Source organism: Canis lupus, chromosome 13, assembly GCF_048164855.1.
Source record: "Canis lupus baileyi chromosome 13, mCanLup2.hap1, whole genome shotgun sequence".
In the NCBI taxonomy this organism is placed as follows: Eukaryota; Metazoa; Chordata; class Mammalia; order Carnivora; family Canidae; genus Canis; species Canis lupus.
Window position 1 is genome coordinate 42,041,170 of NC_132850.1, and position 18,162 is coordinate 42,059,331.

The window sequence follows — 18,162 nt, forward strand, 5'->3', positions numbered from 1 at the left end:
CACTGCCCGCGGGGGTGCCGCCTGTGGGGGTCCACCGGCTGCAGGGGGGTTGCTGGCTGCGGGGGCTGGGGACAGCACAGTGCTGTGGGAAACTTAGCACCGCGCTGTGAGGGGTGAGGGGTGAGGGGGGCAGACACCTTCCTGACTGCGCGGCTGCTCCTGGGCGCTCTGCAGGGCAGATAATCTCTTGGGTCTCAGGGCTCACGAGTTTGCTTTGCTTTGCTTTGCTTTCTAGGGAGGGGTGTGTGTGTGCAGAGCGAGAGAGGGAATCCCAAGCAGGCTCCACGCTCAGCCCAGAGCTCCAGGCAGGGCTCCCTCCCGTGACCCTGAGGTCAGGACCCGAGCTGAAATGAAGAGTCGGACACTTTACCAATGGAGCCACCCAGGCGTCCCACGAGGTTTCATTCTTGAATGTTCTAAAGCCCCAATCATTGTTTCCTCGTTGACACTGAAAGGTGCAAAGGGGAGAGACAGGTTGTACCTCCACAGGCAAGTGCACAGGGCTCCGTGGAGCGCACTGTGCAAGTAGATTTGCCTCTTGCTCCATTTGACTTTCCTACCCTCGTTGTGCTTTTATGGTGAAATAAGACAAAGGCTATAGCACATGGTTTCAGGTGACTTTGGTCACATGGGGAGACTCTTTTTCATGATCGTGTGCACTTGGTTTTTCATGACAACTGATTTATTGAAAATTTCCTATGTGACAGAATTTATGAAAACCTTCCGTGCTTTAACTTCTGTCATCCCCATAACAGCCTCAGGAGACAGGTGGTGTCCTGGTCCTGGTTGCCAGGGGACACGTGGGCCTGACGGGTCATTCTGTGTCCCGGTCGAGCATGGCAGGGCAGCCGCGGTGGGGATGGAAGCCACCGGCCAGCAATGGTAGGAACCGGTTACCTTCCAGCCAGAAATGGGGAGATCCCTGTGGGGAGAAAGTCTGGCCACAGTTCACAGTCCAGCCCCGGCAGCGTGTGCTGGGGAGAAGGGTTGAGATGTGGGGCAAGGGGGAGCCTGGGGACGGCGGACCTGAGTTGTTCCGGGCGCAGGTGGCGTGTCCCACGGCCTGTCACTTTCTTCTCCAAATAACTTGCGGGGTGAGCACGACAGCTGTCGCCTTTCAAAGCAGAAGGGCCGGTTCCACAAAGAGAACTCCCGGCCGACAACCAAACTGGTGGTTCTCTAAGGTTTCGCGAGGCCATGACATCTTCACAGAAACCGGGAATAGAATATCAAACTTCCCCGGAAGCAAAGTATTTGCTTTGTCCTTGTTCCCGTAAATAACCCTTATGACTTCCTTGTTCCATAGCCTCTACTTCCTTCTCCACAAGCTATGAACAGACCAAGTTGAGCTTTCCCTCCCGGGGGACCTGGGGGCGTGAGCCACAGAGCCCTGGGCCTGTCGGCGCTTCTCCTCCCGTGTGGCCTGGGCAGGAGTTCCAGGGGCTGCGTCCTGAGCTGGTTGGGGGCCGTGGCTGCTGCTCCGTGTCCTCACCAGCCTCTCTCCATGCTTGACTTCCCTTCCAGAAATTTCCTTCTTGGGAGAGTCAAGTTGCCAAGGTTTTGAACCCTTTCAACTAACTTACTTTCTTTCTTTCTTTCTTTCTTTCTTTCTTTCTTTCTTTCTTTCTTTCTTTCTTTCTTTCTCTTTTTCTTTCTTTCTTTCTTTCTTTCTTTCTTTCTTTCTTTCTTTCTTTCTTCTTTTCTTTCTTTCTTTCTTTCTTTCTTTCTTCTTTCTTTCTTTCTTTCTTTCTCTCTCTCTCTCTCTCTCTTTCTTTCTTTCTTTCTTTTTCTTTCTTTCTTTCTTTTTCTTCTTTCTTCTTCACCACCTTTTAAAGTAGCAACAGAGTTTCGAAAAAGAGATCCCGAAGGGTGCTGGGTTTTCATTTTAGCATCTATCCCTAGTTCACCTCCGAACTAAGAATCCTGTCCCTTCTAAAAGTCGTCATTGATGGGAGAGTATATACGTCACAGGGGAAAGCACACCCCAGTCCCGCTCCTGCTGACTCCTGGCCCTTTGGTCTGGTCAGGTCCGGGTCAATGTGGGGTGGGGGGGGCACCCAGTGTGCAGAGGTGGGTCCCAAAGGATGGGTTGAATTAGGAGCGGGGCAGGGGTGAGGAGGCAAATTCCCTGATAGCCATTGGAGGAAATAGTCTGTAAATCCAGGATGTTGATTTACTTCACGTAAAAAAAAAAAAAAAAAAAAAAAAAATTGAGCATGGAAGGACTCGGGGCTCTCAGATTGTTATTCCTGAAAATGACTCATTAGCAGTGCAAGTCCAGCCTGTTGCTTACTTTCCTTTGTCTGAATGTGTCTGACATTCCAAGGGGAAAAATATCTGTTTCTCTTCATTCTTTTATTTTATCAGTTTAGTATTGGTTTTATATTTGGTTGAATATTGTTTTTGGTTTAATACTGGTTTTTTCCCCTCAGTTTTACTGAGTTTTCATTGACACATAGCCTGGTATTAGTGTAAGGTGTGTAGCATGGTGATTTGATACATGTGCATATTGCAAAAGGATCATAATAAATTCATCAACAGACATCACCTCACATAGTTACAATTTTTTTTCTCTTAAGATTGACTCTCAAAAAAAAAAAAAAAGATTGACTCTCTTACCAATTTTTGAACATATAATAATACAGCATTAATAACTATGGTCACCAGGCTGTGCATTACATCCTTGGGCCTTATATCTGGAAGCTGCTATCTTCTGATCCCCCTCCCCCATCCTCCATCTCCACCCCCACCCCTCACCTCTGGCAACCATTGATCTGTTTTCTGTATCGATAAGTTCAGATTTAATTTTTTTTTTAAGATTACATACATAAGTGAAATCACACAGGATTTGTCTTTGTTTGTCTGGCTCATTTCACTTAGCATGATGCCCTTGTGTCCATCCACGTTGTCACAGTGGCAAGATTCCTTTCTTTTCCATGGATGAATAATTGTGTATGTGTGTGGTGTTTTCATTATCCGTTCATCCTTTGATGGATGCTGAGGTTGCTTCTTTGTCTTGCCTGTTGCAAATAATGCTGCAGTGAACGTGGGGGTGTGGTTATTTTTTGAGAGACTGATTGCATTTCCTCTGAATTATTGCTATTTGTCATTGTAGCAAAATACAAATAACATAGAATTGGCCACTTTAGAAGCCCCAGGGTGGCTCATTAGGTTAAGCGTCTGCCTACCTCTTGGGTTGTGATCTCAGGGTCCTGTGTGGGGCGCTCGTTGCCTGCTTCTCCCCCTTCGTCTGCCCCTCCCCATGTTCATGCTCTCTCTCTCAAATAAATAAAATGTTTTGAAAATTGACCATCTTCACCATTTTTAAGTGTACAGTTCAGTTGTTTTTTTAAAAAATTCTTTACTTAAAGGTTTATAAATATTTTAAAGACATAGAATGTATTTTATTTTTCATGTATGATTTTCCCAACTCTATATTCCTGTGTTGGGTAACCTAGGAATACAGGGTCTATACCTAATACATGAGTGCCTAATAGGCCATGTGTCAGAATGTTAAGCAGCCATGTTTTATTGTGACATAAATCAGAGAGTGGAATTTCCCCTATATTACTAGGTTTGATGCCAGGAAGTAAAATTTCCTTAGAAAATAAGTTTGAAAGTCATTTTTTAAAATCTTCCTTTCCTGTGTGGACAATACTTTTACTTGTGCCATTGCAAAGCTCACATTTTCAAATTCAAGCAGAGACCCCACAGTTCAGTCCGATGTCACTGTTACGTCTGAAGGTCAGTGCCCCTTGCATATTTGAAAGGAGCCAAAAGCAAGCTCTGTGAAGGGTCCATCGTGAGCATTTCCGTGGCCCAAGCCCAGGTCTCTGTGTGGACTGGTCATGGGGGTGCCCTCCGGTGCAACAGCTGGTTGAAGGGTGGGGGAAGGAGCCTCCATGGGAATCAGCCTTTGCCTGGCGACAGTTGCTGAGGCTTGTGCGTGGGGAGCCAGGGGAAGGAGCATGAGGTCACCGGTGAGGGGAGCCTGAAAAGCCCCGGCCACGCTTGGCACCTTCATGCAACCAGTTATATAATTTTAAAAGGAATTCCTGGGACACCTCCCTGCAGCCCTGCACGGCAGGGGTTAGGGTGCCCATTTCAGGGATGGGGAAATGCAGGGTGGGGACTTTTACCCAGCTCTGCCCGACTGCAGGACCTGTGACCCTGCCCTCCTGCGGGGGGGGTGCCCACAACCGGGTCTGGGTCAGGGTGCCCACATTGGCGGGGGCGGGGGGTGTACCCAGGGCATGACATGAGGGCCTGGGAGGCCGTGCCCCCGCGCTATTGGGGGCCCACGCCCTCCAGGCCTCAGCAGGTGGGCCAGTGGGGCCAGTGGCCTCCGGGAGCCCGGCGTGGGCGCTGCAGGGTGATGGCTGTTGTGACTCTCTCTCCAGGAGCTGGCTGTCCCGGTGGTGCATGACGGCGGCGCCCTCCTGGCCTTCGTCTGCGGTGTGGGCTACACACTCCTGCAGTCCATCATCTCTTACAAATCGTGTCCCCAGTGGAACAGCATGTCCACATGCCATGTGCGGATGGCCATCTCCGCTGTGTCCTGTGCGGCCGTCGTCCCCAGTATCCTTTGCACACTTGTCAGTGTCTCCGTGGGCCCGACCCTCTGTCTCCCAGCTGCCCCCCAACCACCACCCGAGAGCATGGAAAAACAGCAAAGCTTAACAGCCCGGTTTTCACAGGTTTTGGGAGAACAATTGGGAGAAATTGTTAAGAAAACCATAAAGAACATATCCCAACATTGTCTGGTTAGGTAAGAATTGGGAATGTGAAAAAAAAAAAAGAATTGGGAATGTGTGCAAGAATAGAAACCTGTCGGAACACTTTAGGCTGTTTACTTTCCTTCCGACAGGGAACATTTCATAAGCCATGTGAAAATATTTATTTTTCTTTGTAGTGCTTGGTCAAAAACCCCAAATATTGATACTGCACTTAAGATAACAGCTGTGTGAGGGCCCAGGCCCGTCCCCTGCCCTCGCCCTGCAGTCGGTGGTTCAGTAGTAGATGGTGCCATTTACTCATCCAAATTAAGTGGTTTGAAAAAGCCCTCTCTATCGTTTGCTTCTAAGTCAGTTGAAAGACAGCCTTCTCTCGTTATCACTGATTCTAGTTTCAGGATGAAATCTCACCCTACTTTCTAATTCAACAGCGTGAAAAGAAAATAGGAATTTTTAGGCTTGTGCATTCTGGGTTAAAGGAAATGAGAGCTTGACCTTTCTCTCTCTTCTTTCTAGAGGTATTTAACAGGAAAAAAAAAAGCTGTGTCTTTAAAAGCTGGAAGGTTCCACATCTTTTGAAATACCATGTGCAGTTTTATCAGAGAAAAACTGCAGAGCCATCAAAAGATGGTGATTTCTGTCAGACGGTAGGAAAAGAGCAATTCTTTTATTAGCAGAAACTTTGGTGGTCTGGATGGAGTTGGGGCATAACGCGGGCGAGCTTGACTGAAAATGCACCATGTGCTTCTAAATACCAAGTTTTACCTTTCTCTTTTGAAACAGAAGCTGCACAAAATGTGAAATCTAAGGCTTTGGGTTTTGTTTTTTTTTCATCTTAGGGAGGGAAATTTTTAGTTACAAAATTTCCAAGCTCAGAGGAAGCAAATACTAGTGTTGAGAAATTTAAGCAAAATACATACTCTCAGTATAGAGATAATTCCTTCACAATTTCCTTGTCCTATTCATGTATTGAAGACACTCATGTTTCTCTCAAATATACCTACTTGAAACCTTTAGCTTGTGTTAGTTGTAAAATTCATAGTAGGAGCATTTGTGGTGTTAAAGCCAAAGTTTGGTGTAGGAAACCTTTCCTTGCTTCCAGCTTGAGAGACAACATCTCTATATGTTAAAATCGGAGAAAATTTTAGCAAGGATAAGCATTTCAGGCCCTAGAGTTTCACATACAAACAGGTCCCATTTTTTGACAGTTCTTGGGATCAATGCTGAGGGACAGCACCCCAAACAGAAACGGGCACGTCCCTGTGCTAGATTGACTAGAACGAGATCATCCAAATGGAAAGGTGTTTTGGCTGACACCTTAGCATGGTATTTATATTTCTTTACAAAGATTTTGAGACATCTTTAAAATGCGCTTGTCTCTTCTAACTGCAACATGTCCATGGAACATCATCCTCACTTCACTAAGGAAGAAACTGAAGCACAGAGGGAGGCGGTTGCTAGCATCCCTGAGGCCTCCCTGCAGGACCACCCGTCCCACAACCGGCTTCTGACCTTTCAACATCACTGACAGCGTAAAACCCAGGTCCTTGTGCCTGAGACACATAGTCTGAGACTGCCTATCTTTTTAGGTTTTTAAAAAATATTTATTATTATTATTTATTTATTTGAGAGAGAGAGAATCTCAAGCAGACTCCACGCTGTGCACGGAGCCCCATGTGGGACTTGACCCTACCACCCTGAGGTCATGACCTGAGCTGAATCCAGGAGTGGGACCCTGATCCGACTGACCATCCAGGTGCCCCATGAAACTGCCTGTGGTTGACCCCACGTTACACAGTTTGCCCAGGACTCCCCTTGCCTGCCCTCTGCCTCCATCCACTGTCCTCTCCTTGCCTGGATTATCCTCCTCCACCGCCTTCCCCAAAGCCAAGCGGCCCCCTCTGGTAGCCACTAGCCCCCACGAGGCTGCTGAGCATGCGAAACATGGCTGGTCCACGTGGAGATATGCAGTTAAGTCTAAAAACCACACCGATCTCAAAGATTTAAGAAGAAAGAGAAAGCGAATGTTAAATATCTAATTATTCATTCTTTATATTAGTATATGTTGAAATGATAATATTTTTGATATGCTGGGTTAGATAAGATATTATTAAAATTAGATAAGATAAGATAAAGATTAGATATAAGATTAGATAAGATTAGATAATATATTATTAGATTAGATTATTAGATATTAGATTAGATAAGATTAGATAAAATATTATTAAAATTAAAATTAAATTATTAAAATAATTTAATTATTAAATTAAATTAAATTTAATTATTAAAATTATTATTAAAATTAATTTCATTTGGATTTATTTATCTTTGAGATTTGATTTAATTTTATTTATTTAATTTATTTATTTATTCATGAGAGACACAGAGAGAGAGAGAGAGAGAGAGAGAGAGAGGCAGAGACACAGGCAGAGGTAGAAGCAGGCTCTAAGCAGGGAGCCTGATATGGAGCTTGATCCCAGAATTTCAGGATCACGCCCCCCAGCCAGTCAGGCGCCAAACTGCTGAGCCAACAAGGGATCCCCCAAGATTTTATTTTTAAGTCATCTCTCCACCCATCATGGGGCCCATCTCACAACCTGGACACCAGGAGTCACGTGCTCTACTGACTGAGCCAGCCAGGTGCCCCTCATTTGGTTCTTTTTAGGGTGATTTTTTTGTTTGTTTTGTTTTTTTTGTAAGGAGGTAGAAGTTTGTTGAATACACCCCAAGGGAGAGTTGGGTAGGATGGCAGAGCAGAAGCTGTCTGCCTATAGGAGAATATTTTAAATTACGCATGTGGCTGGCATTACTTTTGGGGCGATGCTGCTCCAGATGGCTCCTCAAGCCTCAGCTTACATTAGCTTAACTCAGGAAGCCTTTGCTGACCCTTCAAACCCCATTCCACTCTGAATTCATAATTTTCCCTCCAAGTCATCATTGTGCCCCCCCCCTTTTTTTTTAATTTAAATTCAGTTAGCCAACACAGAGTCCATCACTGGTTTTAGAGACCGAGGCTAGTGACTCCTCAGTTGCCCATAACACCCGGTGCTCATCACACCTCGTGCCCTTCCTCATGCCCAGTTAAGCTTCTTTCCTGTCTTAGTGCAGCTCCTTCCCTGGGCTTCATCCCACTAGGCCATGATGTTTCTCAGAGCAGACACCAAGTCTGTTTTGCCAGAGTTTTCTCTGTCTCCCCCTTCCTCACTGCCAGCGTGGTACCTGATGCGCAGAGGATGAGGCTCAAGAATTCAGAGGCTTTTAAACTTTAGAAACAGAAATATGGTAATGACAGGATCAGAGAATCTTTCATTTTGAGAAATGGAGAAGTGTTAAGAATTGCAAAATATGGGAGCTTAGGGAGGGCAGGGAGAGGAGGACGCTGACTTAGCTTTCAGAGGAAGTTCTAAACTTGACACTGACTCAAAGCTTTGAATTCATAACTGTTTGCAAAAGCATTTTAAGAGCATCGCAGCTCATCCCCAGCTTTTCCTGTGCCTTTATAAGCTCCATTGGAATGGCTGCCACGGCCTTTGTGCAGATGGTCGTGGAGGCTCTAGCCTCAGTCCCAGACACTGTTTGGCCTGTCTGGGCACCCCCAATAGTATTATACACAATACTATGTATGGCTCTGATTTGTAAACCCTTGAGCCTGGAAGGAAGCGTTCTGCTTATCCCGTGACTTGATAGAATAAGTCTCTTTTTTAAAGATAACTGTAGCTGGTTTTTGTAGATGAATCTTGGTTATTTGTGATGCTTTGGTACTTTGAAATGTTATGTTTTCCTTAAAGCTGTTGCCTTGAAACTGGGTTTATAGGGGAAGAGTATTTTTATTCAATACCTTAATTTAGGGAAAATCATATTTTAGGTGGAAAGTACTCAAAAGCCATCTAGATGGCTGTGTCAGTCATTTGACCAAATTTAAAAAGCAGAGTGGAGCAAAATGTAGCCACAGATTAACATTTTATACCTGACTGAAAAGATGTTACTGAGGAGTGGCTATATGTCTGTGCTATAACTGAAATGCTATCACAATCGAGCTGAAGGTTTGAGGTTAAAGAAGCTAATATAGCAGATCTGATTGCAGAAATGTTGGTATTAACATTTTAACACTGTGTGATGATTATTAGAATAGTCTTAACATTAAAAGACCTAGGGTGGTTTTTTTTTTTTTTTTTGAGCTTCCTTAACAATTTCCGTTTCTTAGTGATCGCCTGTGCTTCACTAATTTCTATAACCAAGCTGGAGTGGAATCCGAAAGAAAAGGTAACATTTAACCTGTCTTCAGTATGATTGTCGAACCCGGTTCCTGGGGATTATTCTCAAAATTATTTGCAAAATTTTAAATTCCTAATGGAATTTTCTAATCAAGAGGACAGGTTGATGGGTGGTGGGGCGATGTGGGTTAGGGGTATGGAGGTCAGAGCAGGGGTTGTGAATCAGAGGATGGGGTGAGCTCCAGCATGGAGGGCAGTTTGTTTCAGGATGAACTGGAGCATCAGTGCAGTCAGGGCAACATGCGTGGGCGAGGAGTGCATGCGAGCTGTGAGGGGGGAGGCAGAGAGCCTCCTATTCAGGGGGCCTGAATAAGCTTTGAACAGAGCCTTCCTTCAAAAGCAAGTACATTGGAAGAATATTAGTCAGAAGTAACCCCTGGATGAATGGTTGAGGACAGAGCCTGGGGTTAGGGTGGCCAGAGAAGGCAGTTCTCAGGTTTAGATCTCAAGTCTGGATGCACCCGGGGAGTTCAGCGTGTTCCTCATCAGGAAGATCACATCCCAACCACCATGAGCTCCCACCTCACCCCCCACCACAGTGGCTAAAACAACAACACAAGGAACAACAAGTGTCAGTGAGGATGTGAAGAGAATGGAACCTTCGTGCTCTGTTGGTGGAAAGGCAAACTGGTGCAGTCACTGTGGAAACCAGTACGGAGGTTCCTCAAAGAGTCAAAACTAGAGTTGTCATATGATTCAGTAATCACAGGCCTGAGTAGTCAAAAAATACAAAAGCACTAATTCAAAGAGCTACATGCAACCGTACATGTAGAGCAGCGTGGTTTCCAGGAGCCATGGCAAGGGAGTGGAGCACAGACCCCTGCATAGGTGAGCAGGTAAGGCTGCGGTGTGTATACACAGTGTCATGCTGCTCGGCCGTAAAGACGATGACATCCAACCATTTGCAGCAACATGGTTGGAGCTAGAGATAAGCCACATAGGTCAGAGGAAGACAAAAAAAACTTGATTTCACTCCTATGGAATTTAATAAACAAAACAAATGGACAAGGGGGAAAAGAGAGAGAGACAAACCAAGAAACAGACTCAACTACAGAGAACAAAATGCTGGCTCTCAAAGTGGGGGCGGGGTGAAACAAGAGGGGATTAAGAGGGCCCTTAACTGGGAGGAGCGCGGAGTGATACAAGGAAGTGCTGAACTACTACATTCTACTCCTGAAATGCATATGCCTGTGTGTGAACTATACAGAAATTAAAATTTAAAACTTAAAAAAAATAAGATAGCCTCAGGTGGATATAAGAAGGGGAGATGTTTAATGGGCACTGGCAAGTGACAAACATGACAACAGAAGGACATGCACCAAAGAGAAATTCCAAGTGTCCTGTTGGGGGAAGCAGAGACTCTGCCCCATGAACAGAAGCAGGGTCCCGATGAGGGCCGGTGGGGGGATCTGGTGGTAGGATTGTTGAATATGAGGTGGGAGTGACACATAAAGAGAAATGTCTGTCGTGGCACTGGGAGCCACCAGGCGTAGGGTGGATTGACCGGGACTTCTAGTCAAACCTTAGAACACCTGGATCAAATGTTTGGAATTGAGGGGGACTGATGCAGAGGTGCTCCAGGGACTCCTGCACGAGGTGCTCCAGGGACTCCTACACGAGGTGCTCCAGGGACTCCTGCAGAGGTGCTCAGGGACTCTCAGAGGTGCTCCAGGCACACCTGCTCGAGATGCTCCAGCAGACTTAGTGTGTGAGAGCAGCAGCTCGTGTTTCAAGTGACAGGGGAGTTAAGGATATTTTTCTTTTTCTTTTTTTCTTTTTTTAAGGATGTTTTTCAAAAAGCAGTTTGGGTAAAAGGCTGGCGTTTGCAGCCACCCGCAGGCAGGCGGAGAATCCAGCGAATGGTGGGGCCCGCAGCTCCCGGGAACCGTGCCGTGGGGCGAGGAAGAGCCATGCGCGGGTGCCGAGAGCGCAGCGGGGCCATTGCCGTCCCAGGCGGAGGGTCCGCGGGTGCCGGGCCTGCAGGAGCCCGCGGGAGGCTGGAGGGGCTGGGGACAAGGAGCCAGGTCGTCGGGGAAGGAGCCGTGCGGTGGCGCCGCCGGGGGGAGCCCTTGCACCGCGAATCAGCCCCGGGGCGGTGCCGGGGGCTGCCCTCCGCCGCGCGGCCCAGCACCCCGCGGTTCCCAGGCCCTTTCGTGCCTCACGGAGAGGTTCCTAGCCTGCGCTCAGCCGCGCGGCTCCGGTGCCCGCCTCCGTTCCTGGTGGCGGTGGACGCGCACGGAGGCCCGACGCCGGCCGCAGGCTGCACGAGGACGCACGGGTGGGTGGCGAGCAAGCGGGAGCAAAGCGGGGTCCGCGAGCGTTCGGGCGCCTGCACCTCCCCGAAATCTCCGCCGCTGGAAACTGCCTCAGAGGACCTGACGCCCCGCAGAACCCGCAGCCCCGCGGGTGTTCGTTCCCCGGGAACCTGTGGCCGAGCGGAGGGGAGCGGGACAGGCCGCCCTGGGACCAAAGGCGGGTGGAAGCCGCCGCCGGCCTAGCCTGGCCCGTGGGCTCCAGGCACGATGCAGACGCGTCCTTTTGACTCAGACATTGTTTATTTTATTACATTTAAGTCGGTTCCACACCCAGTGTGGAGCCCAGCACGGGGTTTACGCTCCTACCCGAGACTAGGACGTGAGCTGGGATCTAGACGTGTCCAGACGCGGCCCGCCTGCGCCCCCGAGGGCCCTTCAGATGGTGTTTAAAGATGCTTTTAAAGTAATTGACCGCATGTAAAAGTCAGGAGAGATCGCGTCTCGCCCACGCCCACGCCCACGCACACGCACTCGCAGGCTTTCTTCTTAATCTTTTACAGCGGCCCGTTTGGTGAAAGTGGGATTGAGCGGCTGAGGCCTGGGTTCCCGGTCACTTCCGTTGTTGGTACGAAGGCTCCCGCCTCCGCAGGAGGGACCGCTGCCCGCGTGGCCTCCCGTGTCACCCCCGCGCCCAGGGCACCCTGACCGTGTCCCTGCGCCCCTGGCTTTCGCTCTGCGCCGCGTCTGGGTCCCAGGGCAGCAGAGCAGCGCTCGCCACCATCCCCGGGGCTGCGGAGAAGGCCCCCCCGCCCCCGCCCCCGGCCCAGCACCGTGTCTAGTTAATGAGGCCTGGATGCCCAGGAGACGTTTTCCAGGTGTGCACCTCAGCTCTGGGATGCTTAGTCACGCCTTGAGCGAAGGTTCTTTCTTCTCTGGAGTCTGGATTGGCTTCCCCGCCTCAGCCGCCTAGCGGCTCCTCTTCTGCCTTCCTGGAGTGTGCAGAGCGGGTCTGCAGCCCGGTGCCGGCGGGGGCCTGCGCAACCCCGGGCCGGGGGCCTTCGTGCTTCCACTGGGCAGGTGCCCTGGTGGTCAGCCCCCGGCCTTGCTCACTGGCTTTCCCAAGGCCTCAGCCACCACTTTCTCTCCGTTCTGACCAGCCCTTGATTTTGGTACCTACCCTGCAGTGGATGGATTTAGGCTAAATCCTGTGTCTTACTGTTGTTTGTAGGATTATGTGTATCATGTGGTGAGTGCGATCTGTGAGTGGACAGTGGCCTTTGGTTTTATATTCTACTTCCTAACATTCATCCACGATTTCCAGGTAGGTGTTTACCGATTCAACGGTCATGAACCGCTGACAATTAGGGTTAGGAGAACTCCAGAGAACATTTCTGTCACTTAAGAAAAGTAAGAGCACTATCTTTCCTTTTACTCTTATGTTTGGGAAAAAAAATACGTAAATATTACAGTTCAGTTTATTCCACAAGGGAAGCATCTTTTAAAAAAGATTTTATTTATTCATGAGAGACAGAGAGAGAGAGGCAGAGACACAGGCAGAGGGAGAAGCAGGCTCCCTGTGGGGAGCCAGATTTGGGACTTGGCCCCACGCAGCCCCGGGTCACAGCCTGAGCCAAAGGCAGACGCTCACTCGTGGAGCCCCCCAGGCACCCCCCATAAGGGAAACATCTTCCCCAGCTCTCCCAAACAGCGAAATTTTCATACATCCTCTGCTATGGGATGCTCATAGTCCCAGACCCTGGTTATTAGCTTTCTGAGGAGGCCCTGCTGACTAGTTCCACATAATAGGAAATATGTCCTTTTATCAAACAAAAGTCCGTTGTCAAAAAATCTTCCCCAAGGCAGAGAGTTTGACAACAGAGAAAAACCTTCCATTTCGAAACAAGTGAATTCTTAGCTAACAGGAGATAAGAAGCCAAGAAAATTCTCTAAGACCCAACTTAGAGTGTGCAGAACCCACCGTGAGGTCATCTGTGGAGGGCGGGTGCACTGCCGGTGGACGTTCCTTGGCTGGCACCACTTCACCTCCTCTGAAACCTTTTTCTTCTGTCTTTAACAGGGTGTCACCCTCAGGATATCCACAGAGATCAATGACGACATTTGAAGAAAGAAGAATCCTATGTCAGTCAGTGAGCGTTGCAGACAATTTCTGGAAGTGGTAGGGAGGACAGACAGGGTGTTAATGTTGCCCTGAGTGAAATGTACCTGAGGTACATCCAGGACTTGAATTTCTTTAAGGATTCCCAATAGTTGTACTATTTCCAAAGGTATGTTTTCCTAGAGAATGCATTTATGACATTGTAGCAATGTTTTTATAATTTTCTAAGTAGACACTTTTTTTTTACCTTTAACAAGTTCATTACAGAAGAGATAAGGCGTTACAGAAAACGGAGAGCTCTTATTTTTGCACAGATTCTGTCTTGTGTTTTCTTTGTGTGTGAGTGATTCACGGGAATACACTGAGGGGTTCACTAACAAGTTAAATCAGGGCCTATTTGTTTTTTACGTTTTATTTTTAGAAAATGGACCATCTGATTTTATACCATGAGAACATTTATGAAGCTTGATTTTTAATGATCATAAAGATTTAGTTCACAAATCAACACTAACAAGGATACTCTGATTTTTAAGCGGACTCAGCACGGTGCTTCTACCGAAATGCCTTTCAGTCTCCGGTTCTCTGTACACACCGGCTCTAAACGAACCAGAAAACTCAGGTTCTAGACTCGGGCCCGCGGGCCTCCCTGCTAAGGAGCCGCAACTGTTGCCCCGGCTACCAGGGGCCACTCCGCAGTGGGCCAGGTCCCGGGGGAGGGGGGGCGGGTGGCTTCGGCTGGCCAGAATCCAGAAGCCTGTAACAGCAATGAGGCGAGGGGACCCCCCTGACAAGGGAAACCCCACTGGGGGCTGCGTGTCGTCGTGGCCAAGGAGGGAAGTATCCCAGGGACCCCCTGTGGAAGGCGGGGTGTGGGCCGAGGCCTCGGGCTGCCCCAACCTCCTCCTCGAAAGCCACTCTGCGGGAAGCGTTAGAAAGGCCATGCGGGACGCCACCACCTGCCGTCGCCGGCATTCGGTGATCGCCGGGTCTGAGTCCGGGAGCACGCTCAGTCTTGAACCGCGTTCACGCCACTGAAGCTGCGGACAGGAGCGTCGGCCGAGGCGGGGAGGAGGCGGCGCGCACGGCCGTTCGCGGCTCCTCCGCCGGCCGCCGGTGCTTCCCGCCCACGGTGCAAGGGACACAGGGAGGAGGCCTTTCAGAGCACCGAGGGGCCTGCAGTGTGCAGGCGGGAGAGGAGGCCTTCCTTCGAAGACCCCGCAGAGCCCGGATCCGCCCCCGGCCCCTGAGGACCTGCGCCAGGGGCCGGGGAAGCGGACGCCGCCGGCGGATCGCGCTGTCGGGACGAAGCAGTCGCAGCCCGCGCGGCCCGACCCACCGCGGGCCCCGCGGCCTCCGCGACGGGAAGCCCGTAGCACGCTCAGCCTGCGGCCCCAGCCACACTGGCGATGACAGCGAACCAATAGCCTCCTTACGGCGAAGATGCGGGATGGCACGTTCCCGCCATGCAACCACGGGAGGGGGACTGCACGCGCCGTCTCCTGTCACACGGACCCTCCGTACCCGCACTTCACGGCAGGCCCCATCGTACTTCTTTCCCGCACCGCTGCGGCAGGGCCCGGGGGCTCCTTGAGGGTGCAGTATGGGTCGTAATTGTCACCTTCGTACCCCGGCGTTCACCGGGGTGCCTCCGGGTGCACATGGGTGCTGAATGCATGGACGCCTGCGTGAGCGGAGGAAGGAGGGGCGAGGGGCGCTGCAGGACTGCGGCCGGAGGTTCACACTGGCTCCGCGGGTGGCGACGATGTGTAGTGTGTGTGACCTCATCGCTCTCACTGTTGTGCTTTGTGCACCGTGGACATTGCACGCTCGGGCTCCCCCGCTCGGCGACAGGTCTCTCCAGCCTGGAATCCTTCGACGGGCTCCGCACGGCGGTGCCCCTGGCTTGACAGGCTGAGGACGCCCCAGTCCCTCGGTCGCGCCACTCTGCTGACTCCGTGAACCTCCAAAGCTGCTCCGATCCGCGCGTCCGTGTCATTGCTCGGTTCCATGCATTTGCTTCTCCTTGGGCCTCACGGGGAAAGAGTAAAATAAAATGGAATATTTCTGTGTTTTAGCAATTCTTGTCTCGGTGCGGTCACGACCTGTGGACGAGGCCCCACTGTGAAGTGTGTGCAGCTGGGACCCGTACAGGGCGCCTTGAACCCCTCTGTCTTTAGTTCGTGTAGCCTCGCATGTGGGCACTGTGGTCTGTTTCTGCGGAGACTCAACCATTCGTATCAGGAATTGGCATCCGGCTCCGCCCTTGGAGCTGCAGGCGCCCCATATGCAGCTCCACGGCAGGGAGGAGGGGGCGCCTTCTGAGCCACTAACCCGGGCGGCGGTGGGGCGGCTGCGGGGGCGGCTGAGCCCAAACGGGGCCCCAGCGCCTGTCGTTCTCCAGGCTCTACTTTCCCCCTGTTGGCCTCCTCCTCAGGCAGGTTTGCCCCTGGGGGGGCTGAGATGGCTTCTAGAAGCCTGAGGGCTACAACCTGTCCAGGAAAGGGGGTCTCGCCCCTCGGCTGGGACATTGGCCCGGGAGGGGAAGCTCATTGTCTCCGGCTGGCTCGGTTCACAGGTCCAAACCGCCCCACCCCGGGAGTCAGGGAGGTAGGGTGCCCTGTGTCACCTGCCGCCCTCGGGGGGAGGGAGGGTCAACACGGTCCAAAGTGCTGGGCTGACGGCTGTCGAAAGTTGTTCCTGAGACAACGGGACTGGGAGCAGGGCGCCGACCCCGCCGACCTGTGCCACCCGGGGCACCGGATCACGCTGGCCCACGGCCCCCTCGGGTGAGGAGGACGCAGCCGCGTAGGTGCCTCCAGGGTCCCGCTTCCCCGGGCGGCTGTGTCCGGTCTGAGCCCCGGCGGTGGTGGGGCAGGTACTACCACCTGGTGCGGGGGAGGAACCGCGGGGTGTGCTGTGGGCTGGGGCGGGCTCGGGGGACTCGAGTTCTCCTGATTGCTGATCAAGTGGGTCTTTCTTTCTTTCTTTCTTTCTTTCTTTCTTTCTTTCTTTCTTTCTTTCTTTCTTTCTTTTTCTTTCTTTTTCTTCTCTCTCTCTCTCTTTTTAAACACTAACAGAATTCCACAGAAACTGCATTTCATAAGCCAAATTAAGTACATCAGTGTTGTGCTGTGTTTGGGTTTCCTGACATCCCTCGCATGTGGCACTGTCCCACGTTCCCACTTTTTGCTCAGCTGGAGACGCGCTGGTCTGGTGTGTAGGCCCTGGAATGAGGAAGGCCGACTGCGGGGGAGGTCAGTGGTCGCCCCCTGTCGCCGGCTCCCTGGGCCTGGCAGGCTGGCAGGCCCGGCGTCTCCCCACACACATACTCTTGGTCTGGCTCTGAACGCCCCGCATTCTCGAGGCCAGGCTGTCATGCATTTGCGTCCTGTCGGTTGCATAAGAGGGCGCAGCCACAGCCTCGGGGTCTGGAGGGGCAGCCGTGGACTCCGCTGCCGCCCCCAGGGGACTTATCTTCTAAAAGGAAGGGTGGCAGAGTGCCAGACCCCATGGGCGGGGGTGGCGCTGACCTCCAAAGCCAATGCTTAGAAGAGGCGGGCGGAGCCCCCAGCTGTGTGCTCAGAGCCGGGGTGCCGGGTGTGCCCAGCCCGCGGTCCCTCAGCCGGGAGCTCCCTCTGTACCCCGCTCCCCAGAGCCAGCTGCACCCCCATGCCCTGCACACACCTGGCTTACCTTTGATGGGGTCGGGGAGGGTTTCAGAGGCACACCCCTGGGAGCCCTGCCTCATAAGTGTCACCCAGGTTTCCCCAAAAGGCAAATACGGCTGTTACCCTGCCTCCCCCCGCCTCCCCCCATCTCCCCCACCTCCCCCCTGCCAGGACCGGGAGGGAATTTCTAGATAAGTGGGGATTCGCCCGCTCCCACTCACAGCGTTTACTCTCCAGACCATTTGTTCTTACTCTAAAGTTCTTGAATCAGTGAGCGTGTTCATGGGGTTCAAAAATCAAACTTGTCTAGAAAGGTCCTTGGCGCAAAGCCTCCGCGCTCCTCCTTGACCCACGCGCACTCAGGACGTGCCTCCCTCCGCAGACGCCCGCTTCTCATGCAAATGCGAGCAGAAACACAGTTAAACATGTCCTTTTGCCTTCTTCCCCACACGCCCCCCCCCCCCCCAGGACGGCCTTGGGCTTCCCTGGGACCAGGTGGTGCGTCCTGGGGGCGCCTCCGCGTCAGCACCTGCCCGCGCGGTGTCCCGCTGCCCCCGTTCCCTGCGCAGCCCCCCGGCTGGATCCTGCGGCGGTCCCCGCCTCGTGGGTGGCCCTGGGCCTCACCGCGCCCCGAGCAGGGGCTCTGGGAGCAGTTCCCGTGGCGGTGACGCGGGGATGAGCGGCTACGGCTGCGACCTGACAAGTCCTGTCACCCTGCCCTCTACTCTGAACAGGTGTACTCGCTCCTTCCCGTCGGCGACCCTCCCTGGCCACCAGCTCCCCCAACCTGGGGGCCACCCTCGGTTCACCTGGCGGGTCTCGTGTGCCGACTGGCGCCCGTGGGCATCCTGGTGAGCCCTGCCAGCGCCCCCGTGCTCCCCGTGCGTCCTCCTGGGGCCCTGGGTGCCCCCCGCTCGCGGCAGAGCTCCCCCATCCCGCCCCGGCCCCCGCCTCCCGCTCCTGCTCCGGCTCTTCTCCTTCAGGGGTCGGAAGCCTCTGTGTCTCACTCAGGTTTTCCCTGTGATGTGGCCCCTTTGTCCTCACCTCGTCTGATCCAGTCCTTTCTAGCCACTTCCTCCTCTCCGTGTCTCTTTGAGGGGCCACCAGCTTCGTCTG

The 18,162-nt window shown here is 51.9% G+C and overlaps 1 protein-coding gene across 6 annotated transcripts in view; it reads left to right on the plus strand.

Annotated features, from left to right (window-relative positions):
* Positions 1-18,162, plus strand: part of DRAM1 (DNA damage regulated autophagy modulator 1) — a 47,717-nt gene that overhangs the window by 19,593 nt on the left and 9,962 nt on the right. Inside the window, exons 4-7 of one of the 6 annotated variants that reach the window (XM_072773350.1) lie at positions 4,401-4,578; positions 8,938-8,996; positions 12,491-12,669; positions 13,340-15,456. In XM_072773350.1, the coding sequence (XP_072629451.1) occupies positions 4,401-4,578; positions 8,938-8,996; positions 12,491-12,664 (411 nt within the window). In that variant the 3' untranslated portion in view covers positions 12,665-12,669; positions 13,340-15,456. Of the gene's footprint in view, positions 1-4,400; positions 4,579-6,089; positions 6,778-8,937; positions 8,997-9,546; positions 10,237-12,490; positions 12,670-13,339; positions 15,457-18,162 lie in introns of those variants that run through there. The other 5 variants (XM_072773351.1, XM_072773354.1, XM_072773355.1 and 2 more) reach the window with 5 other exon arrangements.